General features: G+C 41.1%; 1 protein-coding gene across 1 annotated transcript in view; it reads left to right on the top strand.

Annotated features, from left to right (window-relative positions):
- Positions 1 to 20,247, top strand: part of clybl (citrate lyase beta like) — a 67,074-nt gene extending 46,827 nt beyond the window's left edge. Inside the window, exons 3-8 of the mRNA XM_006788158.3 lie at positions 5,975 to 6,163; positions 10,829 to 10,930; positions 12,264 to 12,357; positions 13,006 to 13,173; positions 16,840 to 16,964; positions 18,146 to 20,247. Coding sequence (XP_006788221.1) covers positions 5,975 to 6,163; positions 10,829 to 10,930; positions 12,264 to 12,357; positions 13,006 to 13,173; positions 16,840 to 16,964; positions 18,146 to 18,241 — 774 coding nt within the window. The 3' untranslated portion in view covers positions 18,242 to 20,247. The remainder of the gene's footprint in view (positions 1 to 5,974; positions 6,164 to 10,828; positions 10,931 to 12,263; positions 12,358 to 13,005; positions 13,174 to 16,839; positions 16,965 to 18,145) is intronic.
- The last annotated feature ends 2,733 nt before the right edge of the window (positions 20,248 to 22,980 follow it).

Genomic DNA, 22,980 nt, shown 5'->3' with positions numbered 1-22,980 from the left:
ATCCGATTCGAGGTGTTTACCTCCTTTGCACAGTATCAGCTTAAAGCACTTGTTGCAGGCTGCTGAGTTTGCATCTTTTGCTGTGAAGTACGGCAAGACTTTTGACCGCTTCGCCTTGGGCATTTTTAATCTGTAGCTCTGCTCCAAAAGAACGTACGTACCCGGGCCCGCCTACTATCCTTGGAAAGGTAAAATGATTGGCTAGAATCCAAAGTGTATGACATCTCAAATTAAAAAAAAGCACCGAAATTTGCGTTGCTTTTCGGTCTGGTTACTACCGTTAATGTCAGGACCTGTGCAATAATGGCACTGGATACCGGTACCCATCCCTAGTCACCTATGAGATTTCTGTTCCTGTACCGCAGATGATTCTTTGGTCCACACTCTGCACAGGACTAACCTCCAGTCAATGTTGTTTAGATAGAAAGGACACATACCAATAGAAACACACACGAACACACAATTCTGATATTATAGAGCAGTAATCAAACTGTTGTGGGTTTTTCCATTTGGTTGTATTTGTTTATACATGTTGTTATTTGGATATTCATCAAATGGCACTGCTCGATGTTCTTAGTATCTGCCAACATAGTGGAGTTACTTCTTATAATCAACAGACATTGATCCAAAGCTCACAAAGAACTGCCAGCATTGCTGAGAGTTTTTGTCAGAAAAAGATGCTGGTTTAGGAGGAAGGTCTTTGAATGAGCTGGGTTCTTCTGTAGTTGCAACAAGCACTGAAGTTGTTGTGATGACCATGAATTTGGCAGTCTCCCAACTCAACATGACAGCATTCCAGGAAATACAGACAAAATGCGTCTGGGATGTATGAAATGGAACTACATTTGTGACTTATTGAGGAGCTGCCCACGCTTTTCAGAAGTTTCTGTCCTACTGCTTGTCTTGTGTAAACTTACTAAACTCATTGGCTTGGCCTATAGTATTGATTAGAGAATAGTCACAATGTTGCATCAATCCAAGACAAAAGTAAATATATTGTATAGCCACCCTCAACCCCAAAAACAACTCTGACCTATTGAGTGGTCCTCAATAGGTCCCTGTTACAGAGTCATGTAATAGAGCCCTAATACAACCCTAATACGGAGTCATATATTAGGGTTGTTTTGGCGCATCTCATGGATGCTGATTTGTATTGGCCATAAACTCAGAAAAATGTGTTTTGAGGTATCAAATCAAATTGTAAACGATTAGACCAGAGAACTCTGCTTTGGTTTTAGAGGCCCAAAAGCTGTCCTGGAATAAATAAAGATATTTAAAACTCCAAATATGAAATTATAAAAAACCTGCAGTATCCAAAAGATCACTAGTTTGGCACTAGTTTGGAGAAGACTGGTGGAATCTGAATTTTTCTTATTTTACAGAATGTAAAATAAAAATGTAAACTGTATTTTTTTTTCCATTAATTGATATGGTATCATGGATTTCAGCTTGTAATGAACTGTAACCAAAGATTTTTAATGAGCTCCTTTCATGGCTAATTAAAGTGTGTAATAACTAGCTGTTTTTTGCCTCATGCTGTCAGCTTTGACCATCAATGACAGGCAGTTTTCATGATTTACAAATTTCTCCTCCTCTTTCCTGCTAGTTATGTCTTGTTGTCTGCACTGACAGTGTAACAGATAACACAGAGCGCCTCCGACTGACAGAGTGAAGGCCTGAATTTCCTTCTGCTACGTCTCAGTTATCTGCGTAGCCTGAATTAGTCAGTCATCTCACTCCCACTTTATAGAGTGCAGCATGTCACTTGTCAAAACGGATCCACGATAACTTGAAGCCTACAAAAACACACACACACACACACGCACACAATCTGGCACACACTAACAAAGACAGATGAACAAGTGCGGACAGTTACACTTGAGGCTGGCAGCCTTCACCTGCGAGAGTCTACAGCTCATTGTAAATGGCATCACGAGTTACACAGCAGGGTGCAAAACACCCGATCTTAAAAGGTATTAAAAAAAGGAAAAACAACTACACGCATTGTGACTCATGATCTTGCACTCCTTAGACATGAAACCCTATATCCACTTTCAGGCTAAAGATACTGCACTCTACTGTTTGAAGGCACAATGGAAATGATAAAAGCGGGATGAACATATAAGCTGTTCTTGTGAATGCAGGTGTACAGCTGTGAGTAATTTTTTATTTTTTTTTAGAATGACATTGACTTTTTAATGTTGTAAATAATGCTAATTTAGGACATCTTCATGTTTTTTCTATTTACTATAACAATACTATAACAATATTGTATGAGAAAAAAATAAGTCTAGCCAAAATTATGCCCTTTAAAAAAAAAGTCACATATCCTCTGTATATCCACCATAATCATGCCTCTACTGAAAAAACAATTCAAGCTGAATGAAGGGACAGACTGTGTGTACACGTATACATGTATAGACTATCCAGAGGGGGTGTTTGACGTTCCCTGTTTCACGCAACATGGCAGAAGGGCTGGAAGTCCATGATCTGATGCTGAAGAGGATGTTGGTCCTGCTGTGGACTGCACATATACCAGTTTGGATGCTGTAGTCTGATTTGGTGTCTACAAGGCGGTAGCCATGCTGTGTCACATATATACAGCACTCTGTAGGATTCTGAGTGTCAGAGCTCAGGCTGTGTGTTAAGAAGCTGCCCTCGCTCTCCTGGAAGGTCAGCCTCTCTGCACTTGAAAAGCTTCTCATGTGCATCTATGCGTTCGACGGCCCTGCCTGCCTGGATGACTGCTTGCAAGCTTGCCTGCCTGTGTGTCAGCCTCTAATGATGAGGATGATGGAGGGAATCAAAGAGGAGATGGCGCTGACGTTGGGGTGAGCTCTCCGTAGGACACCAGGTGATTGGGGAGGGAGCTTTGAAGCAACTTGTTGGATGGCTGTCCATTAATGTAAAATATCTTCTTTTCAAAGAGCTTTATTCAAGCTCAGAGTAGCGGAGCCCATAGGGGTCAAGGTCTCTGGCAGAATAATCTCTCTCTCACTTTAGGCGGAAAAGAAGATAAAAGTAAGGATAGTGAATAGTGACCTGGGGCCTCATTTATAAAAATGTTCTATGTTTGAACTTAGTCTTAAGATCATGTGTTCAGATGTCTAGATCGCGTGCTTACAATCGATTCATGAAAGATGCTGAGCACTAAATAAAGGTGCTTAGACAGGCTCTGAGAATGTCAACTTAAACTGACCGCACCTGCCTTGTAGCTTCCCATTTTATAATGTTTAGTGGATAACAAAAACAGAGAGATGCTGATATTTTGAAAGGCAAGGCAATTATGTGCAAATAAAGTCTGTCAAATCTGCAAACTAACTTTTCACTGTCCTTCCATAACTCAAGGACAAGAAAGCCTTCGGTGTGACAAACAATTCCTGTCACCTTTCACTAACATATCTTATTGTTATGTTCGTAAAAGGCAGCACAGTGGCCTTCAGTGTGGAGTTTGCATGTTCTCCCAGTGTTCGAGTGGTTCTCTCCTTCCGCGTACTCTGGCTTCCTTCCACGGTCCAAAGAAATGCACTTAGTGGGTAAATTGGCCATAGTTGTGAATGTCAGTGCGAGTGGTTGTCTATTTCTTTGTGCTAGCCTGCATCAGGCTGGCCACCTCCAGCCCTCCCACGACTCTGACAATGACTTGCAGAAGAACCACAGGCCTGAGTGTCTCTACGTAAACATGACACTCATGTTATGTATTTTTGTTGTTTTTTTCCTATCAGCCTACCTTTCTGACATGTCTCCCCAATGTGATGTTTGTGTAAAGTTGGTCAGAAGCTTCCTTTGTAAGTGCGCTCGCGCCATTAGCGTGCTGCCTGCTGTAACCCTAATTTCCTTCGGGATTAATAAAGTATTCTGATTCTGATTCTGATTTTTCAAAATTAAGATTTTCTTGGTACAAAATAACTCACTGTTATAGTGTTCTATGTTTTCCATCTTTAAGGATTCTTAAAGGATTCTTAAGATGAAAATTGATTGTAAGAGTTTTTTTTATATGAGACCCCAGCCCGTCTCCTTGACCCCTTCTGCTGACGTGGCCTTGGAAAAGAGAAGAAAAGATGAGGCGTCTGTCCTTTTCGTGAGTGATTTCTGCTTACATAAGAAGAATTTTATACACGTGGGTCGCCAGTATATCAGGTTGAGCCTTGAGAAAGGCGTTGGGAGCTTTCCCGTCTCTGATCTGAGAACGTTATAAGCACGCTTTTTGACCATTTCTGGATATCTATTTATTTAATTTGGTCAGGGATCAATGTGACTCCTGGCACATAAAACAGCCAGCAGTTCTCACAGATCAACTTTCTCTAGTCACCATGAACTACGCAGGGACAGACAGGATTTTATCCACCAAGTAGCAGGTTTATGAATAGTGAGTTATGGTTCCGTAAATCGCCTCCATCCGTTTCAAGTTACTGCAATCGAGTTGCGGGTCTGTGTTGGCTTATGAGAGCGGCATTGAGAAAGGAGGAGAGAGCAAAATTTGAGTAAGAGTCAAAGATCACAGTGCCCTCATCATATGGTGTGACAATCCCTCTTGTCTCTTTCAGTGAGGCAAAAAGGAGACAAAGATGACACACAGCAGCTCAGCCTGTTCATGAACCCTATTAAATCCAAGGAAATCTTTGATATGTACTCTGATACCGCATTTTATTGATGCTGGGAGGGTGTTTACAATATCACATACAGTTCTGCATTCCAGGAGATCAGAGCTAGGACTGGTTTAGTCCTTGTGACCCTTGAGAGTACCCCCTAAACTCATACAACTGAACCAAGGTTGACTCTTGTCCGCTTGAGTTTTTACAAGCGTTTGTGATATATGGGCTCAATATGTTATGTCTGTCTATATGTTCTCTTTTATGCACACACTTATTTTAGTTGTCAGTCTGCTGATTATCCCCCTGTTTAGATGCACTACTATATGCTCTGCGTGATCCAGGGAGTTACATCACATGGCATCGTGCCACATGTGCCAGCATTTTTCGGTGCAATATTTGAATTATTTGAAATTTATTTCACGAGTTATCAGAACATTTTTGTGGTTCACCCAGCAATTGGCATCAGGTTGAGTGTACATTTCTTAACATTTTGTTAGTGGTAGTCTTTGAATCAGGAGAAAAATCCCAATATAAGAATTCCCAAACACACACACACACATTTATACACAAGCACTCAAAGGCTCCAGCTTCTGATCTGAGCTGACAACTCCTAAGCCACCGTTTCCTCATGCTGCTTAACTCAGACCACATTTCTCCCACTGAGCCTCTCTGCTCTCCCTAGTCTGGCTTCTCTCCCCATTCCATCCATCTTTCTCTCCGTTCCTGTTGCCAGCATCTGGTTTGAATATTGCAGTGCGTGCTACTGTGTTACCGATAGAAGTAGGGAGTGTAGGCTTCTCTTTGATTTTTCATCATCTCTCTTCCTGCTCAGATCCTACAATGCCTACGTTGAGAGAACAAAGCTGAGTGTGCAGCTTCTGTTCTGACAAACTGGATATAGATGCACTACAGAGGAAAAAAGAGTGCAGATGTATGTTATGTTATTTTGGTTTTGTATTTTCATGCACGTTTAATGTTTCATTTTGAGTTCATTCATTTCGTATTTGTGTGCTTTGTCATTTTGATCACACAGTTTGTGTTCATAATGCGAGGTTTATTTTCATGCTCATCTCAGTGTCCAAATTCACTTTTGTAGTGACGTTTCCTTGATGAAAACTGAACTTTTCCAATGATTTTGCAAATTTTAAGAACTTGCATTTTGGTATATGTTGAATCAAAGTAGGTAGTTTTCAGCACCAGAGAGTTTTTTTGTCCTTTTTAAGCATTTTGTTTTAGTAGATAACTACTATAACAATGATGAAATCTTACTGTACGTGCTTTCAACATGCACAGTTTTTAATCTAACAACGTCACACACTTTCATTTTTTATTTTAAAACAACTGTATGCTGCATATTAAAATCATGGTTTCTTCCACAGACAGAAGCCAGAGAAACTATTCCGAGAATGTTAGCGGAACTGGACCTGGGCCGTACAGAAAAGTGTGTGAGAGTGAACTCGGTGTCTAGTGGCTTGGCTGAGGCGGACCTGGAGGTAATTTTGAAGGCCAAGGTTCTCCCTCGTGCCATCATGTTGCCCAAAGTGGAGGACACACAGGAAGTGCAATGGGTGAGTGAAAAATCATCATCGTCATGTATAAATAACTGTTGTTTTTCAAAATCAAAATAGGCTCAAAGTCATAATTTAGTTTTTTTCTGAGCCTATAAAAATGTATGAAAAAGTAAATAAATAAAAAAAACAACAGCAAAAAAACAGCTGCACTTAAAGTTCCCATTGCATTTCTTTCTTTGAACTCTGACAGTCTTTTAAAAAACACTGGTGATCTTGCACAAACTCATGAAGTAAGAAGAAACCTCGGGAATCTTCAAAGCAGTCATAACAAGCTTTCCCGTTTCCAAGTAAAAGAGGGAATCGATCCCTGTCAGGGACAGACAGAGTGTTTTTCTTGGCTGCTGCTCAAGAAACAGATGACATTTCTTCGGTTTAACTTCAGAAGCCTGATAACTTTCTGTAACAGCGCAATGGTGCCTTCTGCCTCTGGTGAACTCACGGAGGACTGCTGTGAACAGTGTCCTGTTGTGTCTAAGAACTGATTTAATCAAATGTAATACCCCATAGCCAAACCAGAATGCTTCAGATTCATTACTTTCTCTTATTCTTATACACCTTTAACTATAGCATGTTGCAAATGTTTACACATGTGCAAACTTGCAAAAAAAAGGCAGTGCAGTCATGGTTAGGCTATCAAAAACTGAAGCCAGATATTAAAAACGTTGATTCTCTGAAAAAGGTCGCTAAACTGAATTGATAAATCTAATATGAACCAATAGTGTTAGATGTTTTCCTGGTATTGGCCCTACCTCTGCTTTCTATAAATTAGAGGTAGGGCCAATACCAGGAAAACAAACCAAGATGGCCAAGACCAGGAAAACAGATGTAGAGAAGTCAAGCCCCAAAAAGTCAGCAGACATTGACATCATTAATGCAGACCTGTATGATCAGCTCCAGTCACATGCCAGGGTAAACAAGATTTATTCCCAGTCTACTTACTGTTTGCATCGACATCATTTGCTGACCTTCATTTTCATAAAAAAGACACGGTGCTCAAACCACGTCTAAATGCTTTTCTTGCTGACACTTTGCATTGAGTACCCCAAGCAAGCAATGCAAAGTGGGGGATATAGCTTTTAAAGTAACATTTTTTGGTCTCTACTATATCAAGCCGCATGTATTCAGAACAGTTACAGTTGATTAAACAAGCGCGACACATTGTGATATGTTTAGAGGAGAGAATCTGTAGTAAAGGTGTATGTCTAGTCTGCTTCTTTTTTTTTCTTTTTGCCTCTGTGTTATTACATACATGCACGCACGCACACATTTATGCTCATACTTGGTCTGAGGGAAGGAGCAGGAAGTTTTTAACTAGTGGCTTTAATTATAACATGTCTATTTCCTGCTGCCCTTTCTTTCTTGCAAGTATAATTGCTGACAGGTGTTCACTAATTCTCTCCCCTAGCTCCTTTCTCCCTTGGCTGCTTTTCTTCACTTAAGAAAGTCTTTTTTTTTTTTTTTTACTTTAAAAAAATCCACTTGTGTTGTTATGCTGTGACTCAGCCAACTTAGAAAGCTTTAAGTTGTGGACAACTGTCTGTTTATGTTATGTGGTGGGGTTTTTTTAATATTAATGCAAAAACTTGAATTAAGTTCGCCCTTTATATTGTTACTGTACCCCTCGAGAGAAAAAGCCTGTAGGTAGCTTGCTGGTTTTAAGCATTTGATTTATTTGCCAGTATGATTTTTGCATCAGTTGGTGCATATGTACCCTTAGACAAAGTGAACTTGGTGGCACTCGATGAGGACCTGAGTCTTATCTTTATCCCATCCCGCCCAACTTTTTCACTCTCTCGCCGCTTTGTACTTTTCTTGAGCGTCTGTGTGCGCATTCGTGTTCCTTGTGTTGTAAACAAGTGTCTGATTTTCTCCACTCTTGTAAGGCAGTGCAGTAAATCCCCTCACTTGTTTATTTTCCTCCCTTTTTATTGATATTAGCTCAGGAACCTCCAGACTGATTTGTCGCTAAAAGATGGACTTGCTTGTTTCTCTTTGTGTGGAAATCTTTTCCTCTGTCTTTCTCCTCTCCTCCGGCCCTTGTGTGACTGACAGGCCTTATTGGGCTGTAACAGGCGTAACTCCCTCCTTTGTTTGAATACAATTCTCACAAAGATTTCGGAGCCGTGTGCATTCTTTGCCCACCACACTATTTGGTGTGCACTGGGACCAAAAGAATCGCACCCTGTCCCGCTCCTCCTCCTCTGCTCCTCCTCCTGTCCCCTCCCCTCATCCCTTTCTCCGCTTCCCCTCTGTGAAATGAACACTTCAGCTGGCCGGAAACATTTAATCTGGCCCCCTTTTGAAGAAAATTAATTGAAACTTGTCCCACTATAGCCTCCTTTCTCTAGCTCTATCTCCCCCTCCTTCTCTTTTCATGATTGGGTGGCGAAATTATCAGAGGCCTTGTTTGCAGCGTGGCTTTGAATGAAGAGAAGAGGTGTTATTTCTTCTTTTAAAGTTACTTCTTTTTTCCATTTTTGGGGGGGAATAACATTTTAAACAGGACCTAGTTTTAAGAGCCATTGATAGCTAATGGTTGCTGCACCCATCTGAGTACCAGTGAACAAGGACTGTAGTACCTCTTGTATGCAGTGTAAATCAGACCCTTAAAGTGTATAATAGCTGAAGAGGAGAATACAGCAGAAGGACATAAACATGTAATCAGAAAGCCTCAGAGGCTTTTCAGCCGGCGGTACTGCGTGGAGCTGTCATTTGTTTCCCTTTGGTGGAAACCAAACAGTCCACTCAGCCTTGTTAGGGTTTGCATGGCGCAGCGTTTTGGTGGTAATCTCCGTGTGTAATATCAGATAGGTTTCCCCACAACAGGCCATATCTATCTAGTTTCCTCTTTCACAGAAATAGGTTTATCTACACCCTCTTTTCACACTCCCTCTCGGACCCCCGCACCCCTTCCTGTGTTTGTGAAGGAGGGGGGGGGGGATATTATGCTAAGCCCCCAGCGTTAGTTTTTATGTTGCCATAGCAACCTTGCTCCCACAGGGTTGTGACCTCAGATGATTACAGTACAAAGCCTATTGGGTCTTGAAAACCTCTTTGAAGATGAAAAGACTTTGATGGTTTGTATTTATGCAAATCTCTCAGATATGATTTATCCAACTGAGATTGAATGGAGAGATGATTAAAATTGCCCCTATTTTTTGAAATCCTTCAATGGAGGCCCACTCTTTCAGTTTTGAGAACAAGAGTGGTGAGTGTGAGCGTGGGGGTTATTTTGCTCTTCGTTTAGAAAAATAGTAGCGCCGTACCTGAGGTTATTTATAACCGTCCTTTCTTTTTTTTCCCCCCAGTGTGTCAAAGAGGAAGAAAACGGCATGGGGGGGAGGGTGGGGGGGACATGGAGGTAGACATTTCTACTCTGAGCTTTTGCACTCTCTTCTTTTTTGTCTTTTTTTTTTTTGTCTGGCTTTGAAAGGAAATATCTGACGGAGGGGGCTTTTGTGTGTTTCCAGATGATAGATTTAGGAATTTGGGCTACCCCACTGGCAGTCCAGGGCTAGCTGTGAACTGGTCTGTTGGAAAAAATTGGAATGCTTTGGTCTTCAAAGAATTAAACTTGGTTTTAAAGCCCTACTTAGGTGAGCTTGCATATTAGCAGGAGTCGTGCAGGATAAAGGCCTCACCAAAATGTCACATCACACTCTGATTGTTGCTCCAGTCTCCCTGTTCCCTGCCACGGAGGAGGGACGCAAAACAGAATAATGTCACAGTAAAACACACTCAAAGACATCCTAAATCTTGTTTCTTCTCCCCTTTTCCGTATTTTGTTTCTTCTTTGGTTTTGCTGTGTGTGTGTGTGTGTGCATGTGCTGGGGCGTGCGTGTGCACATTTACATGTGTGCACACAGTCTCGGGGGAGCACATTCTGTAGTTGTGCAGAGCCTCTGAAAGAAGGTAGAGCAGAAGACTTCAGACGAAGGGGGGAACCCTGGTGATAATGTAAAATATTTCATTTCTCTTGCTTTTGTTGCCGCTCTCCTGTGCTTGCTCTCTGCGCTATTTGAACCCTCATAGATGTGCCTCTGAATAAGGACCGAAATGGGAACAGTGCAAGTAATAAAGGTGTCAAGATTTGTATCAAAAGTGAGTTTTTGCACATTAAGATTTTTTTTCTCTCCACCTTCTCTGTCTTATCCCACAGTGACTTTTGAAAGATGTGTCAAATCATTTACGATTGTTACTGCTGAATATTTTTTTTTCCTTCCAGTTTTTAAAATCACACACACACAGCCACACAATCGCTCTGTGCCTCAGATTTCTCTTTCTGTTGAGTTTTCTCATTCGCTTAACTAATAGTGAGTTGATAAGTCCACTGAGGGTTGCAGCAGAGTAGATGAGGAACATCCAGTGTTATCCAGTAGAACACGTCCCCCCCCCCCCCAAAAAAAAATAAATAAATAAATAATAATAATCTTCACAAATTATCCAAGAAATTGTAACTGGGTTTAAGATTATACATATGGAAATTCAATATTCCTATGGTAAGTGTTAAGACATGTATCGAATCCTCCAAATAAGCACAAATATCCTGTGTAGTATCTTGTACAGGGTACCGAGAGCAAATGAGTTTATTTCATTCGCTTCACAGAAACAGTGGGTTTTGTTAATGAGTGCACGAGCATGAAATGGTCCCCGTGTGCTTAGTTTGTTGACAGGTTTCAGCACCACTTGAAAGGATGGGCACTGACAGAACCCATTCGCCTCATCACCTTTGTGGAAACCGCTGTGGGCCTGCTCAATTTTAAGGTAAATTACAAACAACATCTCGCCCCTCCACACACAAAAAAAGGAAAAGGAAAAGAAAATCTGCATGCGTAAGACATTTTTCTGTTTGTCCATTGTTCACTTTAGATTAAAGACTGCATCAGTGAGCAGAGAACTCCACATGTCTAAAATAAAAGGGATTCAAAGCTTTCAGACTGTCCCCCTCAAAATGAGCCTTTTGAGGCTTTTTTTTTCTACCTCTCCGTCGCGTGTCCCTCTCTCTGTCTGTCCTCTTCAGACACGCTGACATTTTTTAATTAGAACCATTTTAATATCGTCACAGTGCAAAAGTTCTTAATGATATTTCAGATAGCATCAAAGTGATTTTTTTTTTTTGGTAATAGTACAGCACGACCTTCAGCTACACGAGAAAAGAGGGCACGGTTTGGGGCATTTGGGGAGAAACCAGCTGTCATTGCTTCTTCTGATTTGTCTTTTAGTTCTTCAGCCTAATTCTGGGACTGTGGTTGGAAGTATGTGTTTTGATGGCAGGGGGTGGCTCTGTGTGCTGTCTTGAGAACACCCTGTAATTTTTTTCCTTTTTTTTTTGCCCAGACTGAACCCAGGGTTACAAGCATGAAAAAAAAACTCGCTGTGGCACAGCTAGTGGTGAAATTAATTTGGAGGCCAACAAAAGCAGGAAACATGTTCATATTGTTTCACAGCCTTCGCCACAGACAATCGCATTCAAAAGGGTTTCTTTCTTTTTTAAAGTTTTACTTTCCCCCGTAATAATTGGAGCCATTAGTCTTTGCTTTTGTTGTTGTTTGATTTTTTTTTCAAATCTTTTTTGAAGAGCAATGAAATATAATTTGAAAAACGTTTTCCTTTAGTAAAATAAAGTAGCTCCACGATGTGTTAGTGATTCGTATTTTCTTAACACAAACTACTGTTCTGTTATATGCAAAAATGTAAACATTTAATCATTTAAATAAAAAACGGGAAACATTTAAGGTTACTTCACAGGTTTTAAAAACTTTACTGCTTCAGTCTTAACAAATTAAACCTTGTGTAAAATAGCAGGGAGGCTTGATATGCAACTTTTCCTTAAGAGCTGCAAGCCAGGTGTCAGGTGGCACCTTTAGTGGGCTGGTATAATAATATGAGTCCTTGAGGAAAGAAAGCTTGGAGTGTAATTGGGAGAGATAAATGATGTGTGTTATTATATTACCTTTATGTTAAAGATTTCAGAAAGAGTATATAGGATAGTTTTGTGATGACGAGTGTAAAATTAGGAGCATTTGTTACAGTTTAGCCTGTTTTCGTCTGTTTTACTTTAACCCATCTCAATCAGGATGGTGTTTGTTCTTTCCAGGCGGTGTGTGAGGAAATTCGCTCGCTTGGTCCTAAAGTTGGTCTGCACCATGATGGCGTGGTGTTTGGCTCTGATGACTTCTGTGCAAGCATAGGTAGCTATTTCACATTCTGCCACTGCTGACCCCAAATTCTCTTATTCTCATCCTGGATTCATGGCAGAGAAGATCAATTTCTGTAAAATGCACAAGCTTAGTTGCTAGTCTTAAAATATAATGCATGTCACATTTTCTCAATTTTGAACACACATTTGCAGAACTGCAGGAACAGGAAAGACGTTTTTTTCCAGTCGAATTACGGGATGATTCACAAACGTGGGATACCTAAGTTATAAATGTATAAATGTAAATGTGCTGGAACTCAAAGATCCAATTCACTGAATCAGGTCACATGAGTAAAAAAGGACATTGTGTCTAAATGATTATTCTTTGGTTTTTGTTTCTTGTCATTAAACCCAATGAGTAGGTTTGTTTTAAAGGACAGAGTTAATGGGTAATGAAGCACAGAGACCAGTGGTTAATAATCCCAATTGACTGTTTGGCAGCAAGAATCGGAAATGACAGAATAAACCTTGATTTTTTTTTTTTATTACATAAAAGGATGTGTCAGTGTACTTTATGTAATACCTGCTGCTCATCGCCCATCACCGTTTTATCTAACCTACACCTACTTACAGATCAACAGCGTCTCTTTGAGATCTTGTCTGGCAAACTGTGCATGTGTCCTTGGACTTTTTTCATAAGGTGCCACACGGACCAAGGATGCCAGGGAGCTCCTTTATGCAAGGCAGAGGGTGGTTGTGACTGCCAAAGCCTTTGGGCTACAGGCTATTGACCTGGTCTACATCGACTACAAAGACGTGGAGGGGCTGAGGCAGCAGGCCAGAGAAGGCGCTCTCATGGGCTTCACAGGTAAAGTTTCTTGTTTCTTTATCTGAAATCTGCCCTTGTTCCTTCAAGTCCTGACTTGAGACATCACGTCTGTCACTGTGATTTACCTCTGATTTCTGCATTTGCTTCACATTGTTCTCATCTGTTGCTCTTAATTTCTCTTCCTGAATATAGCATGGCAACGGGCATCCCTTACTTCCTGTTGCAAGCGGCATACAGGCCGTTCAGCTTTCACTCCCTCTGCCCTCTGTTACATGTGGGTTTTTGTTTTGTTTTGTTTTTTTCTCCCGTGTCTCCTTCCAAATGAGAATGGGGGAATGAACCAGCTGATAAATGCTTTAAAATGTTACATGAAACACTGTGGGAGGTGACAGAGCATCCTTTGGCTTTTCATTTGTTATTTATATACTTGTATTGCACACTGCAATGAAGATCTCACTTTTGTGCCTGTATGAATGGGTGTGTGTGCACTTGAGTATGTATAATTAAAAGGAGTTATTAGTGTGTGATAGTGTGTCTATAGCCAGGTCATGCTTTTTGTGTATGTGTGTGTATGTGTGTGTAGCCCTGCAGACTGCCTGCAACAGACCACAGAAGGCAGGACAACCTGTTCCCACAGTGTGTTTTTGCAGGCACTGTACTTGCAATCCTGCAAATAATTCTTTGATATTTTTGTACCATTTTTTAGATTTTAAAATCCCCCCTTGTGTTGTAGATCCACATAAACTAAGGCAACACATGACTGAATTTCATGGTTTTGTAATGGCTAGGATTTTTTTATTTATTTTTTTGCTTTTTTGCCCCAGTTTCAGATCATTTTAGCAGAACAGCATCGGACATTAGTCGCCAATCACACTGGGAAAAGATGGAGAAAAAATAAGCACTGGCACAAAAAGCGTAAATCCCTTTGTACACTCTTCTGAACATCTACTCGACACACACGTTACCTTGCACCTAAAATCAACAAATCAGTCTGGAGTCGAGCTTCTTTTGTTGCTTTTGAATTTTTGGTTTTGGTTGTCTGATACAGAAACCCTCAGAATGTATATTATGTTTAGTACAGGGGTTCCTCACATTAATGCCATTATTAGACGTGTAATATACTGTTTTTGTTTAGTTGTTGGAGTCGGCGTGATTCCAAGCAAACAGAGAATCAAAAGAAATCTGAAGTGTGGTTTACATGAAGCAAACATTTTAAAAACTAATTAACAGAAACAGTCATTTGAAGAAATAAATGCTTTTGATTTGATATGGAGCAGAACTGTTTAAAGCAGTGGATTAGTGGCTTTCAAGCCATGGGCACTCTGTATAATCTTAGTTAGTAGCTATTACTGGCCCGAGTGTGCTTAAGCAATAATGCGGTGCAGCCAAAAGCTTCTACCTGTGCAGTAATTGACCTTGGCACTAACTAAGCCGCATACAGCACCCATTAGTGCTGAGCACGGAACACACTGTTCAAACGTAAACACTCGCTGCTGTTTACTGGTTAGCAGAAATTAAGCCAAACTCCTATGCAAATATATGTTGGGGAGGAATATCATCCGTTAAGTTCTTTATCAGTTCACTCTTTACTTTGTTAGCACTTTTTTTTTAATGCGCTATAAATCAGGTTCCTGTTAAGGCTCAGTGATCCCTGTGAAAATGTTTGCTGCTCAGAAACAGCACTGTTCCACAAATTCTCTGCTCTTAGGGACCACATTTCACTTCCATCTCTGGGACCCTGCCCATCATTCGCTTGAGAGCACTTTGCTAAATAGCAATCCTCCAATGAGATGCCAGCACCACATGGCAGGCCGGGATTGGCTGGAGGGCATGATTGATGTATTTTAGGAGAACCAATGGGTTGTAACTGAGGGCACCTGAGTCACCCTTGTCTGCTTCTTCGCTCTGTCATTCTCCCCTTGTCCTAAACAACCACACACACTCTCACACTGACGCAAATAGACGCCCTCTTTCCGTATTATAAACCTGGTGGTTTTCTGTGTGGAAACATGCCCCCGTCTTCTGCCCAGAAGTAAAACAGGTGGCAGAGAAGGGTGTGTACACACACACACACACACACACTCGTCCTCCCTCACTTCTGATAGAAGGTAAACATACAGGCACAATGTTCCACTGAAAAATTATCACATAATATTTGCTTTCTACCTTTTTTTTTATGTTGAAATGAATCAGACTAACTGTTGCAGAGGCATATGCACAAACACATGCGCACACGCACAAGCCTGCAGACATACAAGCACACATTCATACACAACTCCAGAGTGGCCTGGGGAGTCCTCGGGCTGTTTGTTCAACAGAAAATGTGCTGTCACAATCTCTGCTTCACACACTGAAACCCCATCAGCAGTCACTGGCAGTTCGCAAATACACACACAAACACACAAAATGGGTTTTTGAACATGTTTTGTCATATGCACACTTTCCTGAAAGGTGTCTATTTATTACAAATGGCAGTTTATGAATTATGTGGGCTCATAAGTAATTGTTCGAGCCTTTAACGATGGCGTGTTGATTGTGCGAGCTCTGCGGGTTTGTCTAGGGTTAACCAGGGTGAGTGGAGCAGGAGAAGAGAGGGTTTCTCTCTCTCGCCTCGTCTCCCCTCCTTGCCTTTCCTCCTCTCTCCTGGGCCGAATTCCCCCCCCCCCCCCCCCCTTTTTTTTTTTTTTTTTTTTAGCCCGTGCAGCACGCCCGCCCGCTCAGCCACCTTGAAGGATTTGTTGTTGGCGACAGTGCTAAGCCCTAAAGTGTCGAGTTCCTGCTGGCTGCCTCAGAGCCGCCGTTCTCACCCAGACGTTTCATAACCTTAACTTATCACTACAAGTTTGATCTGCAAATGTACATGGGATTATGTCTGTGGCGTTCACCCACATTTAACTGAGAGGAAGTGGGAGAGGGGAAGGTGGGGGGATTGTGGCAGATGGAGCAAGAAAATCCATGTTGGGATTCTGTTTAAGATCAGTGTCATTGTGAAGCCAGGGTTGCTGATCATATGGCATCCTAAAATTAAATATAGAAAAATGATACGTGTCAATTCAGACATTGGATTATTAACTGTTTCACTATGGTTATAAAATTAACACTTCATATACATTGCACTGTCTTATTTAGCCTTGTTTTTCCTTGTCATTTTCCAGTGATTTACTTACCCGTGTATGCCCACAGAGGCTTTCACAAACTGTTCTTTCACAAACTGTTCTTTCATCAGTAAGTGTGTTTTTTTTTTTTTAGATGACTTCTGTCACATAATGAAGTCTTACTAAGCATTTAGTGACATTTCTGCTTAACAGCAGGGCTGCAAGCAGAGCGGAGACATGTTTTATCTGTCATAATGCACAGCATCGTCTGGCCCCGTTCATCTTCCTGACTATCGTCATTCGGAAACCTATACAATCCTCTCTTGCTTCTCCTCTCTCATTGCCTCTGGGCCTCAGTCCTTCTTAATTCTCAGCCTGCTTTTCTTTTTCTATCATCTTTGTGCAGCAGTTCACATGAAAATAAGCATTTTATTTGGTTTTAGTCGTGCACGAATTGTATTACTTCTATATCAACAAGTAAAAGCATTGTTTTTCGAACACATTCTTCTTCTTCTTCTTCTTCTTCTTTTGGTTTCATTTGAAGGCACTGAAACCCCGCTGTTATAATTAGCACAGTTAATTTTCTTTTTGTGTGTGTGTTTCTCCGTAGGTAAGCAGGTTATCCACCCAGGGCAGGTCCAAGCTGTGCAAGAAGAGTTCTCCCCCAGCAAGGAGAGGGTCCAGTGGGCCAAAGAGCTCATTGCTGCTTTTGACCAACATCAGAAGGAGGGAAAGGTAATGTTAACATCCTTTGCGAAAAGTAAAACTGCATTTTTTTTTCAGACTTTGAAAAGTCAGTGGAGTTTCACTGTGATGGCAGTGTTTTGGTCTAAAATGTCTTAACAATTTTTCTCGTAGCTGATAAAATGTAAGTGTGAAGGTGATTTTATTAATTTGTTATAATTCATCAGCCCCATAGATGGGTGTGTCATTTGCCTTAAATGTCAAATTTTTTTTAACACAAAAAGTGACTCTGTATATTCTTCTTGGTTATTAGTTTTTTAGTATTGGCTCTTAATCAATTTTTTTTAGCAATTGTATTCAAGCTGCAGCGACAATTGAATTCCATTTTTATTCTTTTATAGAGTAATATTTTTTTGTGAATCATTCAGAAGATGCACTGACTGAAAACCTTTTTTATAAATGATGCAAGAGTATTTCAAGTGATCCCTCCCCCTTAAATGGTCGTGTCCAGGACAGTAAAATATCTGTGTCGACTGTCTGTTGACAGGTCCGAGGTCTTTCTCTGCTCTATCATTCAGACCGATCTTTTGTGATACACAATTTTTGTGATACACACCTCTGTAGTTCCAGAGAATACGTACTGTACACCCCTGGGTGACTCTCAGAGACAACATAGGAGGGTGGAGGGGTGGGGGGAGCTGGGCCAATTAAGTGTACAATATTATTGTTCCTAATTTAGTGCATGGTTGGATCCTGTGTGCTGAGCTCTGTGGTCTATCTGCTGAGGTAATACACAATCTGCCTACACCTCTCTCACTGCCAGGGCTGCTCCTACTAAGCATCGCCCGAGGGATTCATATCTTACCCATCCCTCTGCTGTGTATGCATGTGTACGTGTCTTTCTGTGTGTGAGAGGGGAGTGTGTACGTAATGGTTTGAATGGTGAGTAGGGTTTGTCCCTTTGTCTTACAATGTGACAGGTGCTTGCCTTTCATAATCTTTACCTCCAGCCACTGACAACAATTTTGACTAAAGGTTTTTTTTTCTGCAGATTTTTTGTCTTGACTAATATGTCTGCTGCTAAATGTCAGTTTAAATAACACTCGAGGGTTATATTGTACGGCAGACATTCCGAGCATTCGTCATGCAAATCAGGATCAAATGCGTTTTATTGGGCACGTCTGATCTCATGTTTCTCTCTGTGTTCTCCCTTGTGTTGCAAACCTGTTCAGGGTGCGTTCACCTTCCGCGGCAGCATGATAGACATGCCCTCGCTGAAGCAGGCTCAGAATATAATAACACTCTCTGCCGCGGTGCCAAGGAAATAACACAACTGGTGAGAAGAAATGGCAGGAACCACACGACTAATCTGGGACGTGGAGGTCAAAGGAAACTGGAAAGGCTGCTGGTCTCGTGGCTAAAGTGACATTTCAAAAACTTTTCAGCCATCGTCTCATTGCTTCACAAAAATGAAGTGTGGAAACTGTGGATTTCATTTGGGATTTTTGTTTTTATTAAGGTTGATTTATGTAGCTTTTTTTTCCCTTTATAAAAAAAACTGTTGTTAATTTTGCTGCTGAGGTCCAATTCACATTGTTTTCAGCAATACCAACTCTGCAACTATCATGTGTCGACAGTATTTGCCTCTCAAAACTCACAAGGACTATTGCCCTTGCAGCTTTCTTGGCATGCTCTGCAGTGTGTGTGTGTGTGTGTGTGTGTGTGTGTGTGTGTGTGTGTGTGTGTGTGTGTGTGTTTCTGCGTGTCTGTGTGTGTGACCATGCCTCCTCTTTCTCCTAGGTCACGATAAATGCTCTCCCATCTCCACGGTCCAGGCAGCTGGGCAAAAGGGTAAACAAACACAACAAGCCACTGTTGTGGATCTATTCATTGGGCCCCAGACTTCAAGTCAGGCCTCAGCCCCCTGCGCAGGGTCTGACTCACAAACATCAAAGTCCTGCTTGCTTTTAAAAAAAGAAAAGAAAAGAAAAACCCAGATGGAAGCGAATAAACTCAAAATTTAGCTTTTTTTGGTATCATTCTCCTTAGTAATGGCATGCAGCTCTCTCTGTGACAGCTGTGAGCCTGTGGTTGATTGTGTGTTGATGGAGAAGGCGTGTGGCGTCAGGCTCACCATTAACTTCGACGAAAAAAGTACACAAGCTGGTAGCAGTATTCTTTATATGAATCATTTATCTTGAGATTAAGGTGACCCGATATTAAAATGGCATCTAAGGAACTTTAATCTTATAAACAGCGAAACATAAAGATGAACTCGTTAGCGAGCGAGGCAGAGAAGTTTGTCTCATCACAAACAGAAGCATAAAGGGGCTTTGTGAAGTGCTTGTCCGTGTCTGACTTGCACAGACAGTGAAGTGGGTGTGATGTTAGAATGAGACAGATTAGTGGCCATGTTGCTCCAGCAGACCAGGACTGGGGCTTTGTCTCTCTCTGACTGTGGATAGGAGGATAATTGGGGGGGTGTTGAATGGTTAATAGTGCCATTGGTGACCATGGTAATGAAAGGCGCCATACCTCCCCTACCCCACCTCATCCACTTTCTGTCTCTCCATCTCTCTTTCTCTATCTCTATCTCTTACTGTATGATCTATTGTGTCTGGGGCAGGGTTGGTGTCTGTGCCAGGCCAGGCCCAGACAAAAAGATCGAAGCCACTCCTGGGTCCAGCCAAAGACCCTAACAGTAAGCTGTCTCTTTGGCATTTGGCCACATAATTTTTTCCCCCACCCCTTCAGCTTGTGTGCGTGTGTGCGCGCGTGTGTGTGTGTGTGTGTGTGTGTGTGTGTGTGTGTTTGTTTGTTGTCAACCAAATTATACCGTGAGATTGGTGGAAAACACTGCTGCTGTTTGACTTCCACTAAATAAACCTCCTCCCCAAAATATTACTTAGGTAGAGTTATTTTGCGAGGCTTTGTAGGTCATTCAGAACAGATCTCGGGCATCTTTATGCTCATCCTTGTGACAAAAACTGTAGTAATTAAAAGAGACACGTTCTTTTACCTCTGGATTGCATTATGAGCTTTGATTATGGTGTAACTCTGTTTCAAAATCACTCAGTGGAGACTTTCATCAAACTTTGAAGTACTTTATTTTAACTTTAGGTGTTTTGTTATTGATGCATTTTTGATCTGAGTGAGAATTTTTTAAAAAGTTGCAGAAATAAAGATAAAACAAATGAATAGAATGATTGACTGTCTAGACAGCGTCAGTCCGCACTTTATATAATGCCGAGTCTTAAATATTCCCTCCATCTGTATACTTTATATTATGTATTCAGCAAACACACCTTGCTTTTAATGTGAAAGTATGCAGATGAATGAAATATTTAGTATACTTTAAATACATACATTGATTATTTTGATTAGTCAAGTTTTAGTTAGTTTTTTTCTAGCATTGCCGCCATTAATAAAATAACTGTTTAGAGCACAGTAGAATGAGAGTCAAGCAATGACAGAGCGACCAGTCTGATGAGACAAGCTGGCTTTTCCAAGTTGCTCTGTGCCAACAGGTGTCCCCACAGACAGGAAGGCAGATTTCAGAGCAGAGGAAGCAGCACATGGCATCATGCAGAGACAAAGCAAAAAGGGCAGCTCTTCTGTGGCTGATCAGGAAATGATTTGGTCACTTTATGTTTTGAAAAAAAAAAAAGAGCACAACACCCTCTGAAGGTTAATGAGCCACATATAATATCATGTTTACCTTCCGCCCAATGATCTTGTTTTTATTGGGTATTTTTTAATCTCCCCCCAACCACCACCACCCGCCCTCCCCTCCTCATCTACTGAAAGGTGAAACAAATGGTATCTTTTCACTTACTTAGAGGACTTTCCAATTCGGTAACATTTGGAAATTGGGGGGGGGGGCAGGCAGGCAAAGTGAACGATGACATCTCTGTAGATTAGAGGAATGCATCCCTGTCTGCCTGTGTAATTCTACATGACATTTCTATTATGTGTGGAACTGATAAAATCTTCCCAGATCGCTCGACTGTTGTATTTAAATACATCTCTCCGGTATTCCCAGAGAGATTAAATTACAATTAACACGATTATAACCTCACAAAATTGTGACGGGAATCAATTAGGCTGCAAGCAGTATTTCATAGCCCGGTAATGTGTTGGTCGAGATTGCTTTCATAAATAATGAGGGACAGCGCAGGCGGAGAAAATGCATGTATGCAAAACACTGTCAGAAGAAAATTAAAACGAAATGTTTTACATATTTTTCCATTAATCTAAATGGGACCCGTGTGGCAAAGATAGTTTTATTCTAATTCCCCAGCCCGGGGATGCCCAAATAATGACTTGATGTTTTAATAGACTTGTAATGACAATATATGACAAACTAATTGCAGCAGAAGATTATTCTAAAGCAATAAAATACCTCGTTATTGCGCTTGGCGCACAGTTTGAGAAGTGTAAAGCTATTAGCAAAAACGGCTTTAAAATAAGGTGTGCACAGCTGCTCAATATAGAAACATTTCGTTTACGATAATTAACTCTGTTTCAATATTTAGTAATATTGTTTTAAATAAATGAGGGCATTTTCAAAGTGACTGCGATGGGCCGTGTTTCTACGCAACTGTGACGGCCCTGTTACAGTCGCTTCTTAATTTTCATTATATCACTGCCCTCAGGCGCACAACCCCGCAAAAATGTTATCCCTTACCACGGACTGCTTATACAAAAAATAAATTATAATTTTTTTTTTAAAAAAAAGGGGGTTTTAAATAAAAAGAAATTACTTTCTTTTTAGGTATCATCATGGTCTTGCAGAAATACAATTTTCAGGTGTTTTTTCTTTTCTTTTTTTTAAGAGTAAAAATGTGGCAAATGTATTTGAACTGCAGGTTGTGTCAAGTCACACAGAAATGCTCTACCTTTACTTTGATTTAGGGCTCTTTTTTCTTTTAATATCAGCTGCTGTATTCTGAATGGTCTGCCTGCTTGGCAGCGTCCACACAATCTTCACTAAGTCGTTCTTGGCGGAACCTTTTAAATTTCTCGCACTGATGGCAGGGGCATGTCCACTCTTCTTCGTCTGCTCTCTCCCCCCCCCCCCCTTCCAACATTGCGTTTGGGTGATATGAAATTCATCGCGGTCCTGTCTGTGCTGCGTGATTCATCTGGCACATGTGGACCATTACTAACTTCATTTGAGGAGACCTTTTGTCTGAGTGTCCCCGTCACCGAGTGAAGTCCGAGAGGATGGGACGGCGTGGGAGGAAATCAGGAGAGATATCAAACCCCAAGTTTCCTCTCACTTTTAAATTGTGCCATAAATCTTTCCTTTAAAAAATGCAGTGTGTCTAAAACTATTCCATAAATTATATAATTTTCATGACCTTTTTTTCTTCCCAATGCAAGCCGAATAATGTCGACACTTCATTCTCCTCACGGGTATAAATATAGTTCTAGTTTCTATCCACCTGCTAAAGACCCATCCTGACGATGATGGGCGGGATTTAACTGTATCTATTGAGCTGAAGCCTCCAAAGCCGCGCAGGCCTCTGAAGGCCCTCTTGGTTCTTTTGGATGTCCGGGGTATGTCCGCTTAATGTCATCTGCATTTAGTGAAAGAAGATAGTGCAGTTTATTAACAGATGTCAGGCTGGTAAGATCTAACCTTTGGACGTTAGAGCTTGCCTTTGCCTTAAGAGCAAATTAGGAATGATGCCCTCAAAAGTTAAATTATGGTCAGATTTTATTATTTTTAAAGGTAAGTTTAAAAAAAAAAATAAAAATCTAGGTGACTTTACCTTTCTCCAGGCTTTGTCTTGCTCGAACTTCCCCCTCGATTCACTTCTTTTTAACGGGCTCAGATCAAAGGGGCTGCCCGCCCCGACGGAGACCAGTAAAATCGGCCCGCTTTGTCTGCTGTTGCCAGGAGTAAGGACGGGTGTCCGGGAGGAGGAGAGGGAAGAGGGGTGGCATGGTAATGAGACTCCTTATAGGGGCTCAAAAGTCTCAAAAAGTTATTTTTCCCCCCTCTCAAATGTCCATCTGTCGTCACATTTTAGTATCTCTTTTTTTATTTCGTCTATTGACT

Source organism: Neolamprologus brichardi, chromosome 16 (assembly GCF_056152115.1).
Source record: "Neolamprologus brichardi isolate AB-2024 chromosome 16, ASM5615211v1, whole genome shotgun sequence".
NCBI classification, from domain to species: domain Eukaryota; kingdom Metazoa; phylum Chordata; class Actinopteri; order Cichliformes; family Cichlidae; genus Neolamprologus; species Neolamprologus brichardi.
The sequence above is the reverse complement of the archived record's forward strand: the minus strand, read 5'-3'. Positions and strand labels throughout refer to the sequence as shown.